At 37.3% G+C, this 25643-nt stretch overlaps 1 protein-coding gene across 1 annotated transcript; it reads right to left on the bottom strand.

Moving 5' to 3' along the window:
- Nucleotides 1-1129: 1129 nt before the first annotated feature.
- Nucleotides 1130-25296, bottom strand: LOC149186536 (uncharacterized). Its single transcript, XM_089412629.1, has 3 exons — nt 24991-25296; nt 24143-24288; nt 1130-1480 (listed from the first exon to the last, which is right to left on the bottom strand). Exons 1-3 carry the CDS (start codon nt 25244-25246, stop codon nt 1415-1417), a joined length of 468 nt encoding a protein of 155 aa, XP_089268755.1. The 5' UTR covers nt 25247-25296; the 3' UTR covers nt 1130-1414.
- Between the last annotated feature and the right edge of the window lie 347 nt (nt 25297-25643).

Raw genomic sequence — 25643 nt, 5'->3', positions numbered from 1 at the left:
AACACTCTATCTATATTATAACATAAATCACGAGAATGATATTAAACAATTTCTTTCACATGGTAAGGAAGTAAAGAATGGCATATTCAATCCCTATTAGGATCCCAAACCAACTCAGAATCATCCCTCCTAAGCATTCACTTATGTTTTCCATCCTTTCCTTAATTGCCATATATTAGAGTGTTTATTAAATTTTCCTAACTCCATAAATAACCCTAACACATAAACATCAACTATATCAACCTTACTTACTAAACCAATTAGCAACCACCATCACACATCTAAGGGATTGTAGACAACACAACTCTTATATGACATCTAAAAAGATATATAATGGGAAACACCTCCACCTTTCGTAAGCAAACTAAGGTCAACACCCTAACATTGATCATATTGCATAAAAATTGTTGTTCATAGAGCCACATCATCGAGTATGACATTTTCGGTGACCATGCATCCTATCAAAACCGCATTTACCCGCATATCATGGCCGTGTTTGGTACCAATAATTAAATAAAAAAATAATGCTAATATCATACAAATACCATTTTAATGTCCAATATATCAACATTATCTCAATGCTATAGTGATTTTTCTATCATCTAATTCGTCAACCTATAAATTAACTTACAAAAAAACACATCTTCATACATAATCATATAACAATTTCATGTTATAAATTATGTCACATATGTCATTCAATATACGCAAAGTATGTTTATTTATCAAATGCATCACATCAATAATACTTTCACAATATATATTACATTAACATCCACATATCAAAACTTCATTCATAATATATATTACATTAACATCCACCTATCAAAACTTCATACTTTAAATTGCATACTTAAAAAATTGTATTATTATTATAAAAATAAATAAAATAATAAAACTTGTATTATCCACTCATAGTTACAATTGCATACTTAAAAAAACGTAATTATCATTGTAAAAATACATAAAATAATAAAACTTGTATTATCTACTCATAGTTACACGTAACAATAGACTCAATAGACTCTATTAATTTAGCTTTCAATATTAAGCCCGTAAATAACACAATAAACTAGAATATATTATAGCTACTAAAAGGAAAATTGTTGAATGTTATATGAAAACAATATCAGTGTTACTCGAGCACTTTATTTTGCAATAATTTCACAAGAAATACAATAATTATATGCATCTTCCATGGGATTGTTAACTAACCACTAAATACTCATTAACAAACTCATTATAGCATGCAATAATTAGAATGATAAGAAATCATTGTCAATGATGTGATTTAAGGTACTATTCGATGTCTTCAAAAATATTACAAATTGAAAATACCACACTTTGTTAGATAGCATCTAGTAAGTCATAATTGCCGGAATGCTATGACATCATTTTGTCATAAATTTTAACGTCAGTACCTCACAATCAATTTCTCCATATTATCGCCTAAGATGGCTGAATAATATCGAATTTCAGCCTGTCGTCAAAAGAGAACAGTAACTTTAATGGTCTGATTGAAATATATAAATACAATACGCATCATCAAAGTACATTGAAAGTGATAAGATTAAATAAAGCAACTAATAAGTTGAAATAACAATGACTTCAGTCAAAGAGTAGAAGTCATTACACGGAGAGGGAGATATAAATGTTTTTTATAACCATTCTCAATGCTTAAAAAATATAGTAGATCAATATGCTATCACCAATGTTGATGTTTCATTCATTAAAATCCATATTTTGATAATAATTTATAAACATCCAAACACATACCTCGGTGGAAAATGAAATGGACCTGGTCCATATAATGAGATAAATAGGGTAATGTAGAGTTAAATAAGGTTTAGATGGAGTGAAATAATGGTTAACAAATTATTAAATATCAAAACTATTTATAATTTTAGGTGTAGTATTCCTTGAATATAGAGTTAAATAGCATAAAAGAGGGTTAAATAAGGTTTATATGGAGTAAAATACTTGTTAACAATTGGTTAAATAAACAGGTCTTATCAAGATCTAGTTACATCTCAAAGCTCATATATATTGAAATAGTTATACTCCATTTACAAATGGTGAAATGGACGGATAGATTGGACTTTCGTGGTATTTATGGTGGGTCGATCTTAGTACACATGGAGTACATCAAGGGTTAAAGTAGGAACTATCAACTAAAGGATAGATGATGTCGATCTTAGTACACATGGAGTACATCAAGGGTTAAAGTAGGAACTATCAACTAAAGGATAGATGATGTTGTATTGTTGTTCACATTTCTTAGTTTAAGATCAGCAAGGGAATTAACATAAGCATTGTGGATTTCTGCACGCTTCCAAGAAAATGCACTAAATACTTTTTAATGTCCTACAAGATGTCTACTTTATGATTTCCTCTATCTGAAAAATTGTTTGGAAGATGCAGTCAAGGTCTAGAGATAATGAAGTTTCATAATCTGTTACAAAGGAAATTAGTTGAGGCCAATGAAGGCAATAGAATAAGGGGAAAAGGTTGTGGCTACTAAAGATATTTCCCCAAATAACCTACTCCATGTGGTCAAACCTACATGATAAGTCGCAAACCTAAGAGAACTAGGAAAAAAAGATGATTTAATGGGCCATTGTGTTGTATTTTACCCATGAAATAGGAGCAGATATTAAATGAGTAACTCTTCCAATGCAGCTTAATCAATAAGTTTGGCAAGAAGCCATAACAAACATGAATGTTGTTGCATCGCAAATCTAGACTTCAAAGATATTCAAGCCCAACAAAAAGATGAAAACTTAGGGTAAAGTAGAAGCACCACCCTCTATCATCTTGATTCCATCTCTTTAGGTTGATTCATTTCCAACACAAGTGGGGAATTCCATATTAGGATTGCCAATCTATCTTTTACAAACTATAGCAAGTTCCTTATTAGCAAAATGAAAATGTTTTAGGGTTTTTAATATGTTTTGTGGTAGATTTCAAAGGATGAGTACCGTAACCAAGGGTCATTGTGGCTTTTAGGTTACCCAAAAAGTGTTTACGCCAATGATGAGGGCAGTGTTGCAAGAACACACCCCCCCAATTGATCTGTAAATTGTCATGGAGATTCCACTGGACAACTCGTCATAATAGATTCCATAAAATTATATTTAAAAATCCAAAATCTACACTATTACAAGGTTACTTATATTTAGTTTTATGGATATGTAGATTATTGTTAATAATGTATGCATGCGACTTAAAATTATGCAGAAAATAGAGAACAATGAAATAAAAGATCACACATGCATTGACAGGGGATATGACCTGGGGAACCCTTTCGGGAGAAAAACCCAGCTGGAAGGTGATGCCACTCTACTCTCTCTCTGAATAGAAAATGTTTGCGAGTACAAAGAAGTATGGTCTATGGCTTGTGGGATACTACAGTGCACAAATCCTTTATATGTGTTTTATCTCATATCCCTCTCGATTATTTTTTCTCATCTATGGAATAAATGCACTCGAAAGAATGGAACCCCTTCTCCTCCTAGTGTCCCGTTTATAACACAACTCGATAACCTACTAGTAGTTAGGTTTGACTACCTCAACTCTTAACTAGAGTTACAATATAGACTCTTCTAGAGTCTTCTTCATCATAATCACGTGGCTAGCCCATTTCTCATGAATAATGGGGGCTGGCGTGGCATCCTCCTGAATTATGGTGGTGGAAACAAGAAGGTCAACTTATGAGTGACATAACTTTCACATATGGACTCTGATTGACGAGATTGCATCGTTGGAAAGGTATTTGTGCGTAGAATAGGAAAAAAATGTGTTTCACTAAAGTGACAACGTTTTACCCCCAGAACATGTCTGTTTATGCATCAAAACACTCCCGAAAGGTTTCAAACCCCAATTTGCTAAATTGGGTCCCATTAGTAAAAATGGTTCTGAGCGTTGATTCCTCCAATTTTTCCTCTCTCAAACCATCAATATGGATGATAAGCAATCTAATGATCCAATCCAAATCATCAACCCAGTTTAGAGGCCAAAAACTTGCTCTGAAAAAGACCGCTACCTAAGCACCACGTAATCCACAACCTAAAAATTCAAAACCAAACTTCCTATTCTTTAATAGTGATGGTTTGACACACAATCTGACATGTGGGACCACATTCCAACATATAGTTTGACACAGTTCAAGAATTCTTCTAGCATGCTTCCCATCATGGTGGTTTAAGGAGGAGAGAATAGTATCTAGATTCACTACTTTATGTCATAGATGATATATTAGTGTTTTGAATTCATATTTTAGGTGTTTCTACTTCAGTGTGTAGATGCCTTGTATTATAAACATTACTATTTGGTCATGTTGATAGTTTCCAGATAAGTTATTTCAATGATTTAATGGTCGACTTCCTATTATATGCTTAAAATTTTGATGTTTGTTTGTAATTTCTAGAATATAGATGGTTGATGCGCAAATAATTAATCGTTAATGTATTGTGGATGCCAATTAAATCTTGATTTATGTACGAAAACTCATGGTTTCATATATTCTACAACTAATGTGGCATTCTAGATGATTTTTTAATTATAAATGCAATGTGTGTGTGTGTGTGTGTGTGTGTGTGTGTAGAGAGAGAGAGAGAGACGTTTTTGGGATGCTTCACTTCCAATAACTTTTGGAAAATGACACTCTGAGCACTTCACTTCTGAAAAACACATGATACTCCTAGCGCTTCATTTCTAAAAAACACTCCCACTTTTTGCAACGGTGGTTGGGGGTGCTTCATGAGATTTGCAAACATGGTCTATTTTCCACAACCATATGGAATCTGGATTGACATGGATTGGTGCATGGGCGATGGTCTTTGATCAATTTGCACACTAGAGACAACATGTTTAGTGATTCTTGGACCTTAGTTGGATGATTTCATTGCACTCTTTCCTAGGGAATTAGTGTTCTCTTGACAACTTAAGGGATGCTCTTCGTGATGGCCAAATGGAGAGGTTCACTTGCTTGGAGAATGACCTACTTAGGAGGAGGAGTGTTGTGCATCTTAGAGGAGGGAATTAGGCCCTAGACAACATGGGGTAGCTTGGATTTTTGTATGGAGACTTTGAGTACACTTGGGGATGCTTGGGTTACAACAATGTTTGTGTAAGGGGAGTGGACAAATTGGACTACATGGTTTAGAATGAGTGATGGAATCTGTGTGGGCTTGTAAAAAAGGGGTGTTTGGACACACCTTGTGTAGCTACATCATTTTGGAGATCTTATTGCATATGAAATCACCTTGAGCATTACACGTGGACCCTTGAACTAAAATACTTCACTTGTGTAGGCCTACAAGTCTTTATTTCAGTTTCTTGTAAGGGCTTAGGCCCACATTGTATTGTTGGCCTTCATTACCTCCCATATATATAGAGAGGAAGGAGAGAACACTACTCATTCATATAATTTTGTGCTTCTTATTTCACTCTTATATAAAGATGTGACTAAGAGGAGTGAATTAGCCATGCCATCTTCTCTATTTTTGATATCCATTTGTAATTGGTCACTCTCTTAGAAGTTATAAGATTTCCTTGATATTCTTGGAGCATCTTGAAGTTTAGGGTTAGGGTTTCATCACTTGAATAATTGATAATATGGATTTGAGATTAAAAAAAAAAATCATTTTAAAAGTTGTCCAGTCTGAACCGGTAACTAATCAAATTCATTAATCAGATAGGCCGACATAATGAAGCGGTACAAAAACCTAGTTGAAGGGTTGGTTTGTACCAATTAGGTACCTAATCGATACAAATAAGCCCTAATAAACTGATCAGATATCACATGTGTGGGAGGAGTCCAACACCAATTTGTTACCTAACCAATACAAACCAGCCATATTTGACCAATTCCAACCCTAACCATTTAATAAAATCTGACATGTGTGGGGGGAAGTTCGAGACCCCCAATGGTGGTTTTGTTAGATGGTTTTGAAGAAACCAAGTGATTTTTCTATTTCCCTCCCAAAACAACACCCCTCGACTATAAAACCAACCCTCTAAACCCTAAATCTAAAAAAAAACATAACTCAAACCTAACAATGTTGGCAATCAATGGTAATGTTAAATTCTTAAAGGATAAAAAGGAAAGTTTTTCAAAATGTTTGATTGGTTCCAACCTTATCAAAATTCATATGGAGAAAGTAGAATTTCATATCCCACTCAAAATTCACCAGACTTTACAGTTTTCAAGATTTTAGGATCGGTAGGATTACAAATTTTTCATTGAATTATATGATGTATGAGGGTGTGAGATTGGCATTTAAACAAGAGTATGAAGCTTTTTATGTAACATGATGTTGGTGGTATTGATTGTTGAAATCCTCTGATCTTTGTGCTATTGATTGTTGAACTCCTCTGTTATCGCCTTAACAAAAATGTACCCTTCACTCAAACCAAAATAATTGGTTAGGCATGTTAATATTCTTCTACCATATTATAAGGTTTAGGAGATGAACCCTTCACTCAAACCAAAAACATTCGTTAGACATGCTAGGCTTTTTCAAATTTTACCATAGTATAAGGTTAACGAACCTGATTCTAAAGATTTTGAGCAAGATGATGTTTGTGTAGCTCTTGTTGATGATCCCATTTCTACTAGAGGTGATATAGTGATGATTTTGATGAGTGAACATGTTCATCAATGATTTCTAGTAGGCAAATGGCCCAATAGCTTGTAGCATTGTTTTTGGTCTCTAGAGGCCATTTAGAGTGTCAATGATTAAGTATTTTTTTGTTGATATGTATTGCAGTGGGTGTCATTTTGATATATTCCATCTTACATGGTATATAGATAAGAAAAATTTACATATTTTGTTTCTAATGGTTTGGAATCTTAACAAAATAAGATAAAAAAATATGATTTTATGTATGTTTTTCAAATTTGGCTCATTGAATCCAGTGCAATTTGGTTCTTGTTAGAATACTAGTTAGATAGATGGGCCAGTTCAAAACTTGGTTTCAGTTTTAAAGATATGGATGAAACTAAGTGCATTTTGTGAAGAAGAGAATGAGTAGAAGATGATTTCCTTGGAGGACTTGTTTGAGTGATTCTTGCATGTTGGAGCTTCTTTGTTAAGCTAGGGTTTTTCTTGATTCTCTCTAGCTAGAGTTTTGGAGAGCTAATGGATTGTACTGTCCTTTTGATAAAGCCATGGTATGAACAACAAATTCATCTTATACATTAATGATGCCTTTATGTGTCCAATACTTGTGCTAAGTACATATTTGACTTTTAGCCATCAATGTTCTTCATGCATTTTTAACTATAGCTATATATGTCTTGCTAATTTCACATAAGTAAAGGAAAATTATATTGAGTGATTTAACGCCATAACTAAATATGGTTATTTTAATGTTGTTGTTAATATTGTTAAAGATAGTTTTCAGATCTGTTTTATGCATGATAAAATTTCCCTAGATGATTAAAACTTATCAAAACCATAGTTTTAAAACTCAGATTCAGACTTTGGCTCGACTACCTATCAACTCAAGTTTTGACTTGGACTTGGACCGACTTGGATAACTCAGATTTAATGACTCGATTTTCAACTTGGATCGACTCAAATCAAATCAGATTCAATGACTTAGTTTTCAACTTGGATCAACATGCCAAACTGGGTGAAACCCGCTCCTTCAGCCAAGTTGAAAGTCAAGTTGACTTTGTGGTCTATCAACTTGGCTGATGAGACTAAGTCCAAGTCAAACTGATCCAAGTTTTAAAACTATGATTGGAACTCTCTAGTATCTTTTCACATTAGAGTGTCAATAATAATGGGTTGTTAAGGATCAAAATATTTTAATATTTTGTTATTTTTTCATTCTATATTTCATAGCCCTAAGCTTGAAAATTTATAGGATTAATATCTAGGAAACCTCTAGTTAAGATAAGGGACCCACTGTCAACTCAGACCAAGCACCTGCTCTTTAGGCTCAACATCTCCTAAACAACCACAGGAGGAGTCCCTAAATATGCACAAACAACTCAAGTGCAAGACCAGAGTCTTACATGGAGTCAATTGTGTGGAGGTGTTCTTGTTATACATGTTGCGTAGCTATAAATTCGTAATTGTAGTGCTAAAGTTCTACACAAAAAATATTAGTAGCCAAAATTTGAATACAATATAGCATATAACCTATGGATTTTGTGTTTACTCGAAAAATCCCAACCAAATACATTGTTTTTATTCAATTTAGTTTCCTGCTTAGAATGATATAGCTTAGAACGTCTCACCATCCCATCCTATAGAGCCCTTCATTCTGGTTCCAATGAGCTATTACACTAAGGTGTTTTTCCAAATAATCCCCTCCACACAACACCTTTAATGTTTTTAATTAAATTATGCTAATAATAACCCCATTTTATGGGATTCATCAGAATGAAACAAAACTAAAAATGAACTATGTGCACCTGCCCCCGATGGTCAAATACAACAAGAGAACTCCATCGAACCCCATAAAACTCTTCCAAAGCACTCCAAGCCCTCTGATGATGTAATCTCGCTCCTGCAAATTCGCTGCCACCACCCTTGGAATTCCATCCTGACTACATCATAAGGGAAACTTGAAACTATTTATTTCTAGTAGCATCTGATGTGTTATAAGCCTCAAAATTTGCAAGGAGGCGAGGACACATGCATTCCACAATACCCATAAATGGTTTTGGGAAATTACACCCAAAGACAGTTTTATTAAAATAATTAATTATTTTTAATGGGTGCCTAAGTCTAAACTTAGGAAATAAAATAATTAAAGGGTATTAATCAAACTGAGGGTGGAACTTCTAGAAGAAGACAGAGATCAAGCCCAAATTATTTGAGCCATTGATTAGAATCTAATATGGGTTGTTGATTGATCAACGAGAGGATCATAAGAGGAGGCTTGATGGGCATTTGGAAAACATATCGAAGAGAGATCAAGAGATCGTATTTCTTAGAGAGGGCAGCGTAGCAGTTGCTAGAGAATCGATCGAGGAGATTTCTTGCAGTGAGGGGCAAGGATAGTTCTGGAGGGAGATTTCCTGATCCGGGAATATGCCGAAGAGGAAGAAGAGATAGATCCAAAAGAGGCAACGCAGAGGCTACATTGGGTAGCGTAGGCTGACGTAGAAGCAGCGTAGAGCCTAAGAGGATATCCGTATTTTGCTGGAGAAGTCGAGTTCTGGGGCCAGAGGTCAAGGTGTGAGTCTAGGAGAGCAGAAGTCGGAGTTCCATAAGCAAAACAATGAACCAAAAGGAATGACACAAGCCCCAGAAGGAGTGATGCAGAATAACATAGTGATTGTGCAGAAACTGCGTAGAGGCTGTTAGGGGCCCACCATTCAGTGGTCGGATCAGTCTTGGATCACCAGTGATAGTATGAGGTATTTTTCACTAATCTTGTGTCAGTCAAATTCTCTGTATTGGATAACCAACAAGGCATCCAAAGATTGTATTCAAAAAACTACTGCTTAATAATACAAACCCTTAATGTTGCACTGGCTTTCCCGCATTGGGTTTTCGAGGGACATTTGTCCAAAAATAACGTTGTTAGTGTTGTGTATTTCTTTCTTGCTCAGTTTCTTGTTTCTGTGTTTAATTTAATTGGAGACTATGGAGACTCTGCTCCTCTCAACGTCTCATCTTCATTCCAGCAATATAAGCTTCTTTTGCTGTTACATGTTCAATTCCCATTTTCTTCTCTATCCTAAGCTTTCACTTGAATAGGTTATTCCGTTTTCTTCTGTATCTAATGCCAGATAACTGTCATCTTATCTCTGTGTTGATAAATTAGATTTGCAAGCTTTATTTACTTCCTGTAGCTAGCCATTCATATGTGTTTATGTATGCATCTGTTGGTACAGTCAGTATTCTCCATCTATCCATTGAATCTATAAACTATTGAGCATTAGTGGTCTAAAGCCTTGTAAAGCTGAGGGTGTTCATGCATGTCTTGAGTGAAAACAGAGTTGAAATAGTCATCTGACTTGATCCAAACCATCATCCATTCCAATAGTTCTGAGAACGATATTGAAGATTTATATGTTACCAGGCATCTCCGAGCTACAACCTAGGAGAGCTTCCTGGAGTGCTAACATAATTGGCGTCGTTGCCGGGGAGAGGAGACTGAAGCTTAGCTTCCCTGGGAGATGACACAGATCCAGCTTTGATGATAGACAAAGTCTAGGCACTTTTTCGGTTGTAATCATCTATCTGGCGACTCTACTAGAGGACGAACCTCTTGGCGACCCCACTTCATAGTTCTGGCTCAATTTGTGAGGCATACTCGGAGAAATCCTCAGAAGCCACAAGCTGACCGAGTACCTGACCCTGAAAGAATCATCAAAGAAAGAAAGGCATTGCAAAAAGGAGCATCAGGTTCAGGTAGCTCTAAACAATATTCTATCTCTTCAAGAAAATCCTTTAATAGAACAAATACATGTTGAGAGTATAGCATCTAATACTAGCAGTGAAGAAAAAATCTCATAGATTCATAGAGCTCCTTATTCTTTAGGTCCTCCTTCCGTTCTAAGCCCAAAGAAAGCCTCTCCTCCTATCCATCATACTCCTTTAGTCCTATTAGTCACTCCTCAGCCCTCTGTCATTCAGACTTCCAGTACCCTTATAGCCACCACAGATATGGCAGGTCCTCAAGCACCTACCAAAATGGAAAGAATCATAGTGGCTAGGTATGGACCTTTAGTACTGCCCACTCCTGTGAATACCATGCCTACTGGAGAATATCAGAAGTATATGCCTAAGTTCACTGGGACTGAAGGTGTTACAGCTGAGGAACATCTTGATCATTCTATAGCTATGCTGATAACCTGGACATTAGTGAAGATGATGTGTGGATGAGAGTCTTTGTCCAAAGCCTAGATGGAGAGGCTAGAAAATGGTTCAGAGAACTGACCCCAAGGTCTATAGTAGATATTGAGGCTCTAGATGATGTATTCCTAAAGCATTGGGGGGATAAGAAAGATCTACTCTACTACCACACTGAGTTTGCAAACTTAAAGAGGGAAAATGGTGAGTTGTTGTCTGATTTTAATAAGAGGTTTAACCGTATGTACAACAAGATACCAGTTGAAGTAAAACCCACCACTACCTCTGCTAAACTCATCTATGCCATCGCCTTTGATTCTGACTTCTGTCTACTGTTGAGGGAGAGACGATGTGCTACTCGGCTGATATGTAGGATGCAACCTTGGAAATAGAATCAAACATCATGGCTGTAGAGAAGCTCAAGGGGAATGTTGATAGAAGGAGACAGAAGGGGCGAATCTTCATCATCTTCAGGATGATAGAGTCATTAGCCTCTGAAATCTCCAAATTAAAAGTTGAGTAGCACCCTAGGAAAGGAAGAGTTCCTAATACCTTTGCTCCTAGAAATCCAAATCCATATAGAAGAGCTAATGAGCAGTTGCAGATTTTGCAAAGAAGCAAAGATGCCAATGAAGACCAAAGGGTGAAGACCCCTTTCTAGAATGTAGTCATGGAAGAAGAGCAGTTTGAAGAAGATGATGAGATCCATTGTCTGGAAGACAAAGACAATGCCTCCTTTTTGACCTCAACTGCCTATGAAAAGTCGTTATTCAATGACCAGACCAGCCAAGAGTGGGATGGTGGAGTTGTTCTGCAAACTAATGATCAACACAGATATGATCTGAGGTCAAAGATGAATAATGCTAAGGAAACTCCTATTCAAAGAGCTATTGTCCCTGCAATACAGCAAGCTAATAAGCAGAAACGACCGACAGTTGATCCCATCATCCTCAAAGCTCCAGCTCACGAGGAAAGAGGCCCTTACAAGTCTCCTTCTCTTTTCAGTTTTGAATCAGAAATCCAGAAGCTAAGAATACCTATACCTCTGATTGAACTAGTGAAGAATGAGACTTTAATGAGTCCTTCAAAAGATCTATCCTCGAGGCCCTTGAGCCTAAAGCCATCCAAGCCTCCACTAACTATGTAAATCTGCAAGATGACAAACCAGCTATTGTTCTCAGCCCAATGATTGAAAATTATGATGATAGCTCCCCATCATTCTATGTCCCTCTGACTATTCATGACAAAATCCTTTGTAACTACCTTCTGGACACTGGAGCCAGCCATAATCTAATGCCCAAGGTTGTCATGGATGAATTGGGTCTTGACATTACCAAGCCTTATCATGACCTGTTTTCTTTTGACCCTAGAAAAGTGAAATGTCTAAGATTAATCAAAGACCTAGCCATCACCTTGTCTTAGCTGCCCATGAAGAGCATGATAATGGATATTGTGGTAGCAGATGTACCCCCCAAGTTTGGCATGTTGCTTTCCAGAGGCTGGATCAAGATATTAGGTGGAACATTGCAAAATGATATGTCCTATGCTACTGTCCCAGTTTTTGGAGGTGAGAGTAGGAGATTATACAGAGAAGCTCAGTTGGATTATATCATCAGTGATGAAAGGAATCCCACTAATCATCCCATTTATGTTGTCGACATAAATTTTGGAGCCTGTATTCTTCAGATTGAAGAATCCCAGTTGGCCTCCATGTAGCTAGGAAACCGATTTGCCAAATCACAGAGGAAGAAGGCCCAAAAATTTGGGACATGTTCTTTGATGGAGCTTTCTCTAAGAAAGCTGCAGGGGCAGGTGTAGTCCTTGTGTCCCCCACACAGCAATGCATTCATTTATCTTTCAAATTAACTTTTCAGGTCACAAATAACATAGAAAAGTACGAATCCTTGATATTGGGCTTAAACGTTGCTAAAGAAATGAGCATCAAAGGTATGAAGGTGTTTGGAGATGCAGACCTTATCATTCAGCAGGTGAAAAAAACTTTCCAAGCAAAGCATCCAAGGCTGAAAGAATACAGAGATGAGGTATGGAAGCTCAAGGGTCCTTTTAATAGTTTCAACATTTCTTACATCCCTAGAATTAAGAACTAGCTTGTTGATTCCCTTGTTGTGACTGCTAGCATGTTTATTCCTCCTTTGCCTCCTAAATTGACTTATGAAGTTCAGGTGAAATATAGACCATCTCTGCCTGACAATGTCAAATACTGGAAAGTTTTTGAAGATGATGATGAAATTAATAGGTTTTTACAAGTCGTTGATGAATTTTCCGAAATGCACGTCGACCAAGAAAATGAAACCATTGAAGAATGCAACCAGTCCAAGCTAAAGGATGAGATTGGTCAGGACAACATTGTTCAGCTGCCTAGTAACCATATACCCAAAGGATTGGTGCCCCTAGAGAAGTTGTTTGATCATAATGATGTACCTTATAAGCCTGCCAAAAAAGAAAATGAGTCTGCTGTTCAAACATAACGTAGGGAGTCCAGCCCATCCAAAGTACATAAATCTATCCACTCACTTGTCTTCTGCCTAGAGTTCCAAGTATTGCACCTCGATGAAACAATTTGCTGATATTTTTGTTTGGGAATACAATGATCTTAAGACCTATGACACCAACCCCATTCAACATAAGATTCCACTGGAGAAGAACACCATCTCTTTTAAGCAGAAATTAAGACCTATCATCCCTCTCTTATTGCCTTTGATTGAAAAGGAAATCAAGAAGTTGTTGGATGCCAAGATCATAGTTCCCCTAAGGTATTCAAAGTGGATAGCTAACCTTGTGGTAGTAAGAAAGAAGAATGGAGAAATCAGGCTTTGTGTTGACTTTAGGAATCTGAACAAATGCTCTAAAAAAGACAACTACCCCTTGCCTAAGATGGAACACTTGCTGCAAAAAGTTTCAAGGGCTAGAGTCATGTCTTTCTTAGATGGATTTTCAGGTTACAATCAGATTGTTGTACATTCAAAAGATCAGGAAACGACCGTCTTCACTACTCCTTGGGGCACTTTCATGTACTCCAAGATGCCTTTTGGACTGATGAATGTTGGGGCTACTTTTCAGAGGGCCGTGGACATAGCCTTTGTGGGAGAGAAGGACAAGTTTGTCCTTATTTACCTTGATGACATAACAATATTTTCTAGCACTCACAAGGACCATTTGCAGCATTTGAAGAAGGTGTTTCTAAAGTGCAGACAGTTTGGAATTTCTGTGAACCCAAAGAAGTCACAATTTGCTCTAGAAGAAGGCAAACTTCTGGGACATATTGTTTCTGCTGAAGGTGTGAAGATCGATCCAGCAAGAGTTCAAGCAATTCAGACATTGTCCATCCCAAGGTCAAAAAGGCACATTCAATCTTTCCTGGGTAAGATTAACTTTGTAAGGAGGTTCATTCCAAACTTTGTAGAGCTAGTGAATCACATTACTTGCACGCTGAAGAAAGGATCAGAAATAAAATGGACAAATGCTGCAAGAAGCTCTTTTGAAACCATCAAACAAGTTATCATGGAAGCTCTCGAAGAAGGCAAACTTCTGGGACATATTGTTTCTGCTGAAGGTGTGAAGATCGATCCAGCAAGAGTTCAAGCAATTCAGACATTGTCCATCCCAAGGTCAAAAAGGCACATTCAATCTTTCCTGGGTAAGATTAACTTTGTAAGGAGGTTCATTCCAAACTTTGTAGAGCTAGTGAAGCACATTACTTCCATGCTGAAGAAAGGATCAGAAATAAAATGGACAAATGCTGCAAGAAGCTCTTTTGAAACCATCAAACAAGCTATCATGGAAGCTCCCACTCTAATCAGCCCAGATTACACCAAGGAGTTTTATATCTTCTCTTTTGCCTCTTATGATACACTTGCAACAGTTCTATTGTAGAAAAATGATGAAGGTGTAGAGCACCCTGTGGCCTTTTTTAGCAAAACTATGAGGGACGCTGAACGAAGGTATGACCTTATTGAAAAACAAGCTTACGCTCTCATAAAATCTTTAAAGGCATTTAGAATTTATATCCTTCATTCTAAAGTGATTGCATATGTACCTTCAACCTCAGTAAAAGATGTTCTAACTCAGCCAAAAATTGACGGAAAGAGAGTTAAATGGATTGCAAAATTCATAGAGTTCAACATAGAGGTGAAGCCCACCAAGCTTGTCAAAGGCCAGGGCTTGGCTAAGCTTATGGCTGAGGAAAATTGCAGTTTGTTAGACATCAATTGCATGGGTTCAAATTTAGGTGGTAAGCGGACAGAGTAAACAACAGAAGAGCAAGAGCAGAATCAGTCTTTGGCTGAAAATCTAGCCACCTGTGAATGGTATTCCAATATAGTTCATTTTTTGCAGAAGCTAGAAGTCCCTCCAGGGCTTAGCTCAAGTCAAGCCTGGGCCATTAAGCTTAGATCAGCCAAATTATGCATTTATAAAAACCTACTTTATTGGAGAGACCCATCAGGAATCCTCTTGAGATGCCTAGATAAAGGACAATCTGTGGAAGTCATGCACCAGTTCCATTCTAGCATCTGTGGAGGGCATCATTATTGGAAAACCACAACCCACAAGATCCTGAGAGCTGGGTATTATTGGCCTACTCTGTTCTTTGATGTGTGTTCTTTTGTGAGGTCTTGTGACAAATGTCAGAGGTTTGCAGGAAGACAACAGCTAAAATCTCTACCCTTGAAGCCAGTACATGCCAATGGTCCCTTCCAGCACTGGAGCTTGGACTTTATAGGAAAGATCAACCCACATTCAAGTGGCCAACACAAATGGATCTTGGTAGCCACTCATTATTTCACCAAGTGGAGTGAGGCTATACCCACTAAGAATGCTAATCATCAAGTTGTCATAAATTTCTTGAATGAGAATATTTTCACTAGATTTGGTTGCCCAACCAAACTAGTCACTGATAATGCAGCAACTTTCAAGGCAAAATAATTGGTGGACATGATTGAATCCATGGGCATTCAATTGGTGCATTCTACCTCATATTATCCTCAAGGCAATGGCCTGGCAGAATCATCTAACAAGAGTCTTGTAAGGATAATCAAAAAATTGTTGGAGGACAACAAAAAGAACTGGGATTCCAAGTTGAAGTTTGCATTGTGGGCTAACAGAGTTACCAACAAGAAGTCCATAGGAAATTCTCCATTTAAGCTGGTTTATGGCGCTGATGTTGTTTTTCCTATCCAGCTGATTCTCCCTGTGGCCAAATTCTTGCAAGAAGAACAGAATGAAGAGAATGACATGGCGAGGAGAATGAGTAGCTTGGTTGAATGACAGCAAATTAGAGAACAACTGGTTGAGAAGTCAAGAATTCATCATAAGAAGATCAAAGAAACCTTTGATAGAAAGACAAAAATAGACAGTTTTCAGGTTGGTCACTGGGTTCTCAAATGGGATGCATTGAAGGAAAAGAAGGGCAACCATGGTAAATTTGATGCCTTATGGATGGGACCGTTTGTCATTACTCAAGTTCAGACAAACAATACTTTCATTCTGCACAATTTGGAGGGGGAAGGTGTTTTTGATGGCCCAGTCAATGGGCGGTTTTTGAAACTTTACTTCATATAAGGCTTTAAGGCTTTAATACTGTAATAGGTTTTTCAATTTTTGTATTTTATGCAAATAAACTCCATGCCCAACGGAACACTAGGAGATAAGTTTGTTTTGGTTGTTACTGGAAAGGCAGTAGTCTGCAGTTCTTGAAACCTCATAGGGAGGCTTTCATCCCCAGAAGGAGCCAGTGTTAGCCCTATTGGCATGTGGTCCAAAATGGATCCAAATATGCTCTCTAAGTCTTCAAAATCTTGTAAAAACATGCCAAAGACCAAAACAATCGAATGAGAAAAGCCCTTAGAATGGCGGAGAAACACTATCGGGAGGCAAAATCCCAAGAAAACAGTGAAAAAACTGAGTATCAACGGTGGAAACAGTGAAATGCACAGTAGTCGTCAAATCTGGCCGATCAACGGTCCATATCTGATCGGCAGATCGCAATCGATGGTGGCAATTGGCAGTGGCAATCAGCGATGGCAATTGGCAGCTATCGGCGCGGACCATATAAAACTTGAGATGGCGACCGACAGAGTCAACTAGGACCGTCAATCAAGCGCACAGATCGACGGCCCACGTTGCATCGCAGGATCGCTATTGGAGATTACACAGAGCGCTCACCATCGGCCCGAGGCATGAGCGATATGCAATTGCAACTAATCGCATTGCGATATCGCAATCGGGGAAACATTATGGAGAGGGGCCTTTATACATGTATATGTGCGATGCGATTAGCCAGACCTGATGGCTATATAAGCATTATTGCATAGATTTTGAGATCTGCCGAAAGGCATTTGTTAATGTATTTTCGCATATTTTGTTATTTAACGAAATATAAAGAGACAACACCGATGCGATAAAACCCGGACCAGAAGGGGTTCGGGAATGAAAATATATAATATTTTAGATCCGCCAGAGCCATTTTTTCAAGATTTTTTGTGTTTTTAACGTATTTCAAAATAAGAAAGGAAACCTTGGAAATAAGGTCGAAGCGACTTGCGATAGTGATTGAGGGTGGACTTAATAGAGGAATAGACCGGATTTAAAGACTTTTGAAGTCCGGAATGAGCAGAGCTTGGCGGAATTTCACAGTGTTGCAGCGTTTCTCTGTGTAAAACAAAAAACAATCATTTTTGGTATTCAAATAGATTTCAAAAGCCCGAATGACCCATTCTGTCACAGAACAGAGGACGGGAGACAGATGGCCGGAAGAGAAAAAAGCCACAACACAATGCAGCCCACAACAGAAGGAATCATGGAGCATCGTTGGCAAGAGCGAGCCACCTGATAACGCAGCAAATTACCAGAATGCAATTACTCTGCTGTTGGAAAAAGAAACCTCCAAGCTCATGCGTGTCTAGTCATGGCATCAAGTCGTTAAAAAGACAAAGAGGATAGATTAAGACCTCTCGAGCCTCAGAGGGTTTGAGAGCATTGTAAAAGGCCTATAAAAGGTTGAACATTCAGAGGATCAAGGGTTCAACTTTTGGAGACTGTGGAGACTCTGCTCCTCTCAGCGTCTCATCTTCATTCCAGCAATATAAGCTTCTTTTGTTGTTACATGTTCAATTCCCATTTTCTCCTCTATCCTAAGCTTGCACTTGAATAGGTTATTCATGTTTTCTTCTGTATCTAATGCCAGATAACTGTCATCTTATCTCTGCATTGATAAATTAGATTTGCAAGCTTCATTTACTTCCTGTAGCTAGCCATTCATATGTGTTTATGTATGCATCTTCTGGTATAGTCAGTATTCTCCATCTATCCATTGGTTCTATAAACTATTGAGCATTAGTGGTCTAAAGCCTTGTAAAGCTAAGGGTGTTCATGCATGTCTTGAGTGAAAACAGAGTTGAAACAGCCATTTGACTTGATCCAAAACATCATCCATTCCAATAGTTCCGAGAACGATATTGAAGATTTATATGTTACCAGGCATCTCCGAGCTACAACCTAGGAGAGCTTCCTGGAGTGCTAACATAACAATATTCAATTAACTTCAAAATGTGGGAAAAGTCAAAGGAGGAATGATAAATATACTTTTGGAGGCCAAAATTCCCTAGAAAATGGCTCGTCTTGTAACAGAGGGCTATAACCTGTTGTTGTAGACATGTAAACCCTTGGACAACAACTTGTTTTAATGAATATAATCCCTATCTACACACAACAAAGCACTATACCTTTCTTGAGCCAATTTGCTAAACCTTTGTAGCAAAACCCAAATGCCAAAGTAGCTAAAAATTGGAAATTGAAAATATTTCTGAATTTTGAGAAATTTGTGATGAAAAGAAAATATGGCTTGCCTTTTACCACACTAATTACCTCTTTATGCTGGATCGTAATCACAACCCTCCCTAAATCAACCTTGAATTATTTTATTTGTAAAATATGTGAGTTTGGAGTGCATGCACTAGTTACCTCCACTCTTGTCTAAGTCTTTCTTTTGGTGCCATCCAACTACCAGTGACTCCTTTAATGGAGCAACTCTAGTCAATGAATCCACTATGATACTAAATAGATTTAATCCTTTAAGGAGGAATTCTTAATATGGGTTTGTCCAAACATCAAATTTCAAAAGCCCTAGCTCAACAAGAAAATGATGAGATCTAGCATCCTAGACCTTTTTCTCTAAGTGACTATGTAGCTACTAATGGATGGATCGACTAACTTTGTGTAACTTCAACCATAAATCAAAAAACTATTTCATGGAGCACACTATCTTTGCAAGAGCTAAGGAGATAAATAATAGAATAGCCAATCTACAAATTGGAAACAAAGTGTTTGCAACTAAGAAGCTCTTATCATGGCATTGTGATCTCACATATTCACAACATGGTATGCTAAGGAGAGAGAACTCTAAATTTATAGATAAGGCTTTCAATAATAATTCTACTTTGGTTCACAAATTTAAGTCACTTGTCAGCCACAAAATCCTTGCAAAAAAAGTCAATTTTTTTTTAATATTACGTTGCTTAAACCCTTCCCAAGGATGTAGACATCTCACAAAAGGGGATTGTATCCTATAAAAAGAGGATTGTCTGGGCTTAAAATTCCAATGTTTCACTTGATTTTTCCTTAAATAGCCTTCCAAAATTTCCACACTCCTTGTCTTGCTTCAAAACTCCTCAAAATTGTTCAAATTCTCCTCATCAAGGGAATGATGTCACCCCAACGACTAGCCTGTATGGATGGCTCCCTTGATTTGGAGATGAAACTTGCACTTGAATTATTCCTTGACTTTATCTTGATGCCTGATTCCCTAAGTTGAGATGATTTGTTGGTGAATAAATCATATCTTGTTCCATTCTTTGCTTGAATTGACTTGGAGTACTCCTTACTTTTCTCTTTGACCTTCCAGCATCTCACTTGACTAAGCCGACTGGGTAATTTTTCCCTTGAAATAATTTTTTTTTCTTTCTCTTTTCCTATTTGTCCTTAACCTTGCTTGAAGACTTGTCTTTAGTTGACTTATTGATTTTTCTCATTCTAGACATTCCCTTGAGTGAGTTGGAGGACACTCCTAGTCCCAAAAGTGTGGCCAACCCCCCACGAAAGCAAGCCTCAAATGTAGATCTCGAATGTCATTGATTTCTTGTGAAAACTAAAACATGGGTTTTGTAGAAAAAAAATTGTAGATGCCAATAGATTGCCCACTTACCCCATTTGACCCAGAATTGGCAGTCAAAATGACTCTAGAAATTTCCATTTGCCCTCAAAAGTAGGATAGACCTCCTTTGTTGATTTGGGGAAGCATCAGATGTGCTCTAGCCATGAAAAGTAGTGGAAAGACTAAAGAGCATGAGATATCCAAGACCCAGTAATCGTTTTGGAAAATTCCATCTGGATGAAAAGTTATTAAAATAATTGATATTTTTAATGAGGCCCTAAGTCTAAACTTAGGAAAATAAAAATGTTAATGTGTATTAATGAAGATAAGGATGAGAAGCTTCTAAGAGACGAAGATCAAGTCTATTTTAACCTTAGCCGTTGATTAGGGACTTAATCTTGGCCATTGATTCATCAACAGGAAAAGTATAAGAGAAGGCTTGAGGGTCAATTGGAGATATACTAAGGGAGACCAGTGAATTTGATTTCTGGAGCGGGGTTTGCTGAGAAATTCGAACTAGAGGTCTAGATTGCAGCAAGGGGTAGTGAGTACGGAACAGAGAGGCAGGAATAGTACCAGAAGATCAGCGCAAATATCAGAGAGGCAAACGTAGAGGCAGCAGGACTACGCAATCACTAGAGGGCTTGCATGGGTGATGTAGAGAGGCCCAGTGCTGACGCAGAGAGGCAGGAGCTGACACAGAGGTTTTGAGAGCTGTGCAGAGGCCAGAAAGTCTAATGCTAAGTCTGGGGGAGGTGCTGGAGAATTTATCTCTATTGGGTAAGCCAGTTTGGCACACAGTTGTACTCAAGAATAGCTGATTAATAAAATCCTTCTCTGTTGCACCGGTTTTCCCACATTGGGTTTTTCTGGGGACATTTGTCCAAAAATAATTGGGTTTGGTTTTTTTGCATGTATTTGTTTCTGTTCTATGGTGTGATATCTGCAGCAGAGTTTATTTTAATATTTACTGAAGCACTTTCATAAATAACGTATTGAAGAATAAGTAGGAAAAATAAATCAGTTGCTGTAGTAATAGAATTTTCGCATCCTTGACTAAGCATATCTACCTCCTAGATCACCATTTCTGAAAAATTTCAAGAGGCATGGGAAGTAGAAATTTTGTTGCTTCATCTAAGCATTTTGACTAATGACCTCTCCATAACCTATGCACTAGGATTTGCATACTGTTGGAAAATTTGAGACTACCATGTTGAAGAGTTGTGACATGATGAAGATACCAAAGCAAAGGAATGCCATACACACTGAATAAGACAACCAAGCAGGGAAAAGGTAGGTGCATCAAGATCATGGGGCTGATGTGAGGGAAGAGTAGAATATGTGATCACCTTCACAAGGATAGACATTAAGTGATCCCATAAATCATGAGTCTTGATAGATCCACTTCTAAGATGCCCACATACCACCCCAGTGTTGAGAAATCTAGGGCATTATATTTCTCTTAGATCTTGACATTTACTTGTGAATATTCTTATATGTTTGTTAGTTCTTATTTATATTTTTCTTTCATCAAGATAAATGCCAAACAATAAAAATCACAAGGGACACAGGATGTAGGCACTCAGCCAGGGTAAAACCCCTAGGTAGGGGAAAACCCAGTCAAGAACTCTTCCTTCAGTAGATTCAAATCACAGTGAGGCAACCAAGACTCTTGACACCTAGACCAAGAAAAATTCGTTCCACCAAGTCAACTTCTTTCCCTTAAGACAACGTGATCCTGATTCTTCAAGAATTTCGTCTTACACTTGTATTTCTGAAGTAAATCTGAACCCTCAACCCTGTAATTGCATTAAGGACAAAATTTACATCTTCCAAGGATCCTTCTCTTCCTTCGCTGTATTGGTTTCTTTATTGTGAAGACAAAAATCTTCTGCTTTACCCTCTCACACTTACTTCTTGATATCTGAATTGCAAATTGATTAATGCCAAAACAGGTCAAGTACCTTTTGCTATATATAGTGGTTTGAACGTCCAATAATAGGCCAACTTGTAGACTGGTGAATAGGCCGACTTGTAAACTGTTGAAGAGGCCAACATGATGAGATTGAGGCTGACTTGAGAAGAAGCTAACTTGGTGGAGGATAGACAAAAAAATAATTTTTCTTTCTTGACTTTAAGAAGTCCAAGAAGGGTCTCTTACACAAATGATTTTGACTCTGACTCAATAGAAACCTAGAGCACTCAAAGGGTGCTATGACCTATTGATCATTGAACCAAGCATGAAACCCATGCTTTAATAAGTCAATTTAATAAGAATAAATTTCTTTTGACAAATATATTACATCGTGACTCAAGTAAAATTATGAAGACCGACAAAAGTTACATTCTTCAACACCCAAGACATAAAGATCCCCATCAAAGCAGGGAGTTATTTGCCACTAGGGGGATGTCAGCAGTGTCATAAAACCAAGCATCATGGAAATGAAGCTAAGAAGACCAACCATGACCATCCACACATCGGGGATCCAAGACACGCACTCACATAAAGATCATCCCACAAGGCTTTACAAGGCTTTAGACTTGCATTGCTTGAGCTTAAAACGGTGATGTCAAAAATAAATTTTCTCATATGTACCCTTGATAAAGGAGGGGTAATAGGTTCTCTTGCAAAAAACTAGTAGATGCCTTTTGACTACTCACTCAACCCATTTGACCAAGATTTGACCTCCAAAAGCCCACATGTGCCACAAAAGTAAGACAACCTCCTTTGACTAAGCATAACTTCTTTCTAGTACATCATTTTTAAAAATTCAAGATGGTGTGGAAAGAGGAAGTTTTGCTAAGCAATCTAAGCCTTTGTTGACTTTGACTCCGACAACTTGTTCATTGGGATTTGCAAACCACCTTGGGAACCGCAAACTATAGGAGAATGTGAGATTGCCATGTTGAAGAGCAGTGACAAGATGAAGAAACCAACGCCAATGAATGCCTACAGACTCAATAAGAAAAACCAGTGGGAAAGAAAGAGGTGCCTCGGGACTAAAGGGAAAAGTACAATAAATGATCACCTTTATAGGGCTAGACACTGAGTGTTCCCATAAATCATTAATCCTATTAGGTCCACCTCCATTATGCCCACATATCACCCGAGGACACAACGATGCCCATCAAAGCATGAAGTTACTTCCCACCAAGGGTATGTCAGCAGTGCCATAAAACCAAGCACCATGGAAATGAAGCTAAGAAGACCAAGCATGATCGTCCACCATCGTGGATATAGGAAACACTTTCACACAACCATCATCCCACAAGGAATTTACAGGGCTTTAGACTTGCATTCCATGGGCTTGTAATGGTGCTACCTAAAATGTATCTGTGCATATATGTACCTCTACTGAAAGAAGGGTAACAGGACTTTAAACACAACATAGGTGGTATGTGCAAAGATTGACTGCTATTTAACTTCCCTTTTGTATCAAGAACTAGGCTCAGAGAATTACAGCAGCTGATTGCATTTTTTCATGTGCATAAGAGAAACAGTAAAAAAAAAATAAGTTTCTTTTTTTCGAATGAAGGCTTTTGTGAGTAGAATTATTCAAGCATCTGTCTTCTGGATCCATCACATAAAAGAGTAGATTATCGATTCATTGAGGAACCACATTAGTTGGTTCGAAAAGTGTCTTCAATCTACTATTTTATGTGATGGATCTGGAAGAGAGATGCTTGAAAAAGTTTCTTCACAAATTTTCAAAAGCTTTCAAATCTAATACATGAAAAAAAGTATTGCAAATAGCAAAATAATTTATCAGTAGCACTACAAATGTATACGTCTTACCTGAAGTAAAATACACAAGTATAGAAACAAAAGATATCTCATCTAAACGTCATTATAATTCTACCAATGATATGTTCCCATTTTCCAAAGAAGAAGACGCAATCACCCCTCCCTCCTTTCAATATTTTCAGATCGTTTATCAATCAAAGATAAAATCAAGGTGTTAGAGGAGCTCAAATGGTAGGATACTATAATAAAAAAATATTCGTAAATTGATGATTTCATATTATGCATATGAGCTGAGCCGTCGAAGCTTAATTTATGGAAAGAAGATATAGATAACAATTTTAAGCTAACAATGAATTTAGCCAAAGGACTACTCTATAACAGAAAAATATCAAGAGAATATTTACCAACCTCACGGACAGCAATTATTTCATTTATGAGGTTATCGCCAATAAAGTTCTTCAGGACTTCATTCTTTCTGAGTTCTGTAACAGACTCATCCAACGATGTGGGCAATCTGTGCACCGCACCTTCCTCGAGATCATCCGGGTTTGTGTCTGTTACCAATGACAACGGTGTGAAGCTTAGAGATCGACTTGATAAGATCAAAGCATAATTAACCTAATTAGTAAAAGATAATTAAGAACAAGCTTCAAAAAAGAGCTACATATATAATTTATTAAAATATGCAAAACATAAGTATTGTGCAGATAATAGGCAGAGAAATGCAATGGGAATTGTTGAAATTTTTGAAGGTATACAACTTGAGAAGTAACCAAACTAATCAGATTGCAAATAACAGTTTAACAAAGAACAGCTGAGGTAGCTAAATTTGTTAACAGGAAATGGAAGTAATTATATAGAGAAATCCATCATTTAGTTTAGGAATGAAACAGAACATCCTAATCCACTGAAAAGATAAAACATGTAGTCCTTTCAACGAAAAAAACAATGCCATGGGAGCAAAAAAATCCAAATTTTGTTAGCATTAATAATATATTTCAACTTCTCGGAAAGTAAAATTAGAATACCAGTAGTCATTTAGAAGAATTCAAAAGGTGATCTTCCTCAAGTTTAGAGTGACGAAATGCGTTTTGAATAAAGCGTTATTATCTTCGAATGCAGACCGCAACAAGACTTGCCCAGTGTAAAGATTATAAAATACATGTAAAGAAACCGTTCAAAGTCCTAGAGATAATTTGACAACAATGAACAACACCAATCTAAAAAGAATTTATATCACAGTTCGGTCACCATACCAACAGGCTCTGGCAAAACAAGGTGCTTCCGCAGGCCATCTATTCCAGCTGCTATAACTGCTGCTAGTCCCAGATATGGATTAGCACAGCCATCAAATGCTTTAATCTCAAAGTTGCTCACGACTTCACTTGAAATCCCAGGAGGACATGCTGTTCGGATTGGAGCTTCTCGATTTTCCTTCCCCCAGCAATGATATGCTCCACTCCATGTGTTAGGCTTCAATCGCTCATAACTGCAATATTCGTAAATATGCATTAGCTTCAAAAAAGGAGTGACTAAAATGACAGTCGCCTAAATATCTAAACTGCTGTAGTTTAGAATAAAAAACCGATGAACAAAACCATTACATAATTAGAATACATATAAAACGCAACCATCTAATAAGTTGGAGCCTTTTGTATATGACAAGGACTTCATAGATTAGGCTATTAGAATTATTGCCAACTTATTCATTTTCCTAAGAATTACACTTTGTCGCATGATCATGCAAATATTTTATAAAATAAACTATTGGAATCTTTGCTCAATTTGTCAATTTCAACAAGTATTAATGGTTGTCACATGGTCACCCCAATAGTTTTTTGATAATACAAGAAGAAAACTCATATAAACCAGGAAAACATATTTCGTTACAAGGTCACCATACCCACTC

This window comes from Pinus tabuliformis, chromosome 3_1 (genome assembly GCF_031772625.1).
Source record: "Pinus tabuliformis cultivar Carrire ecotype Pingquan chromosome 3_1, CPIR1, whole genome shotgun sequence".
In the NCBI taxonomy this organism is placed as follows: Eukaryota; Viridiplantae; Streptophyta; class Pinopsida; order Pinales; family Pinaceae; genus Pinus; species Pinus tabuliformis.
The sequence above is the reverse complement of the archived record's forward strand: the minus strand, read 5'-3'. Positions and strand labels throughout refer to the sequence as shown.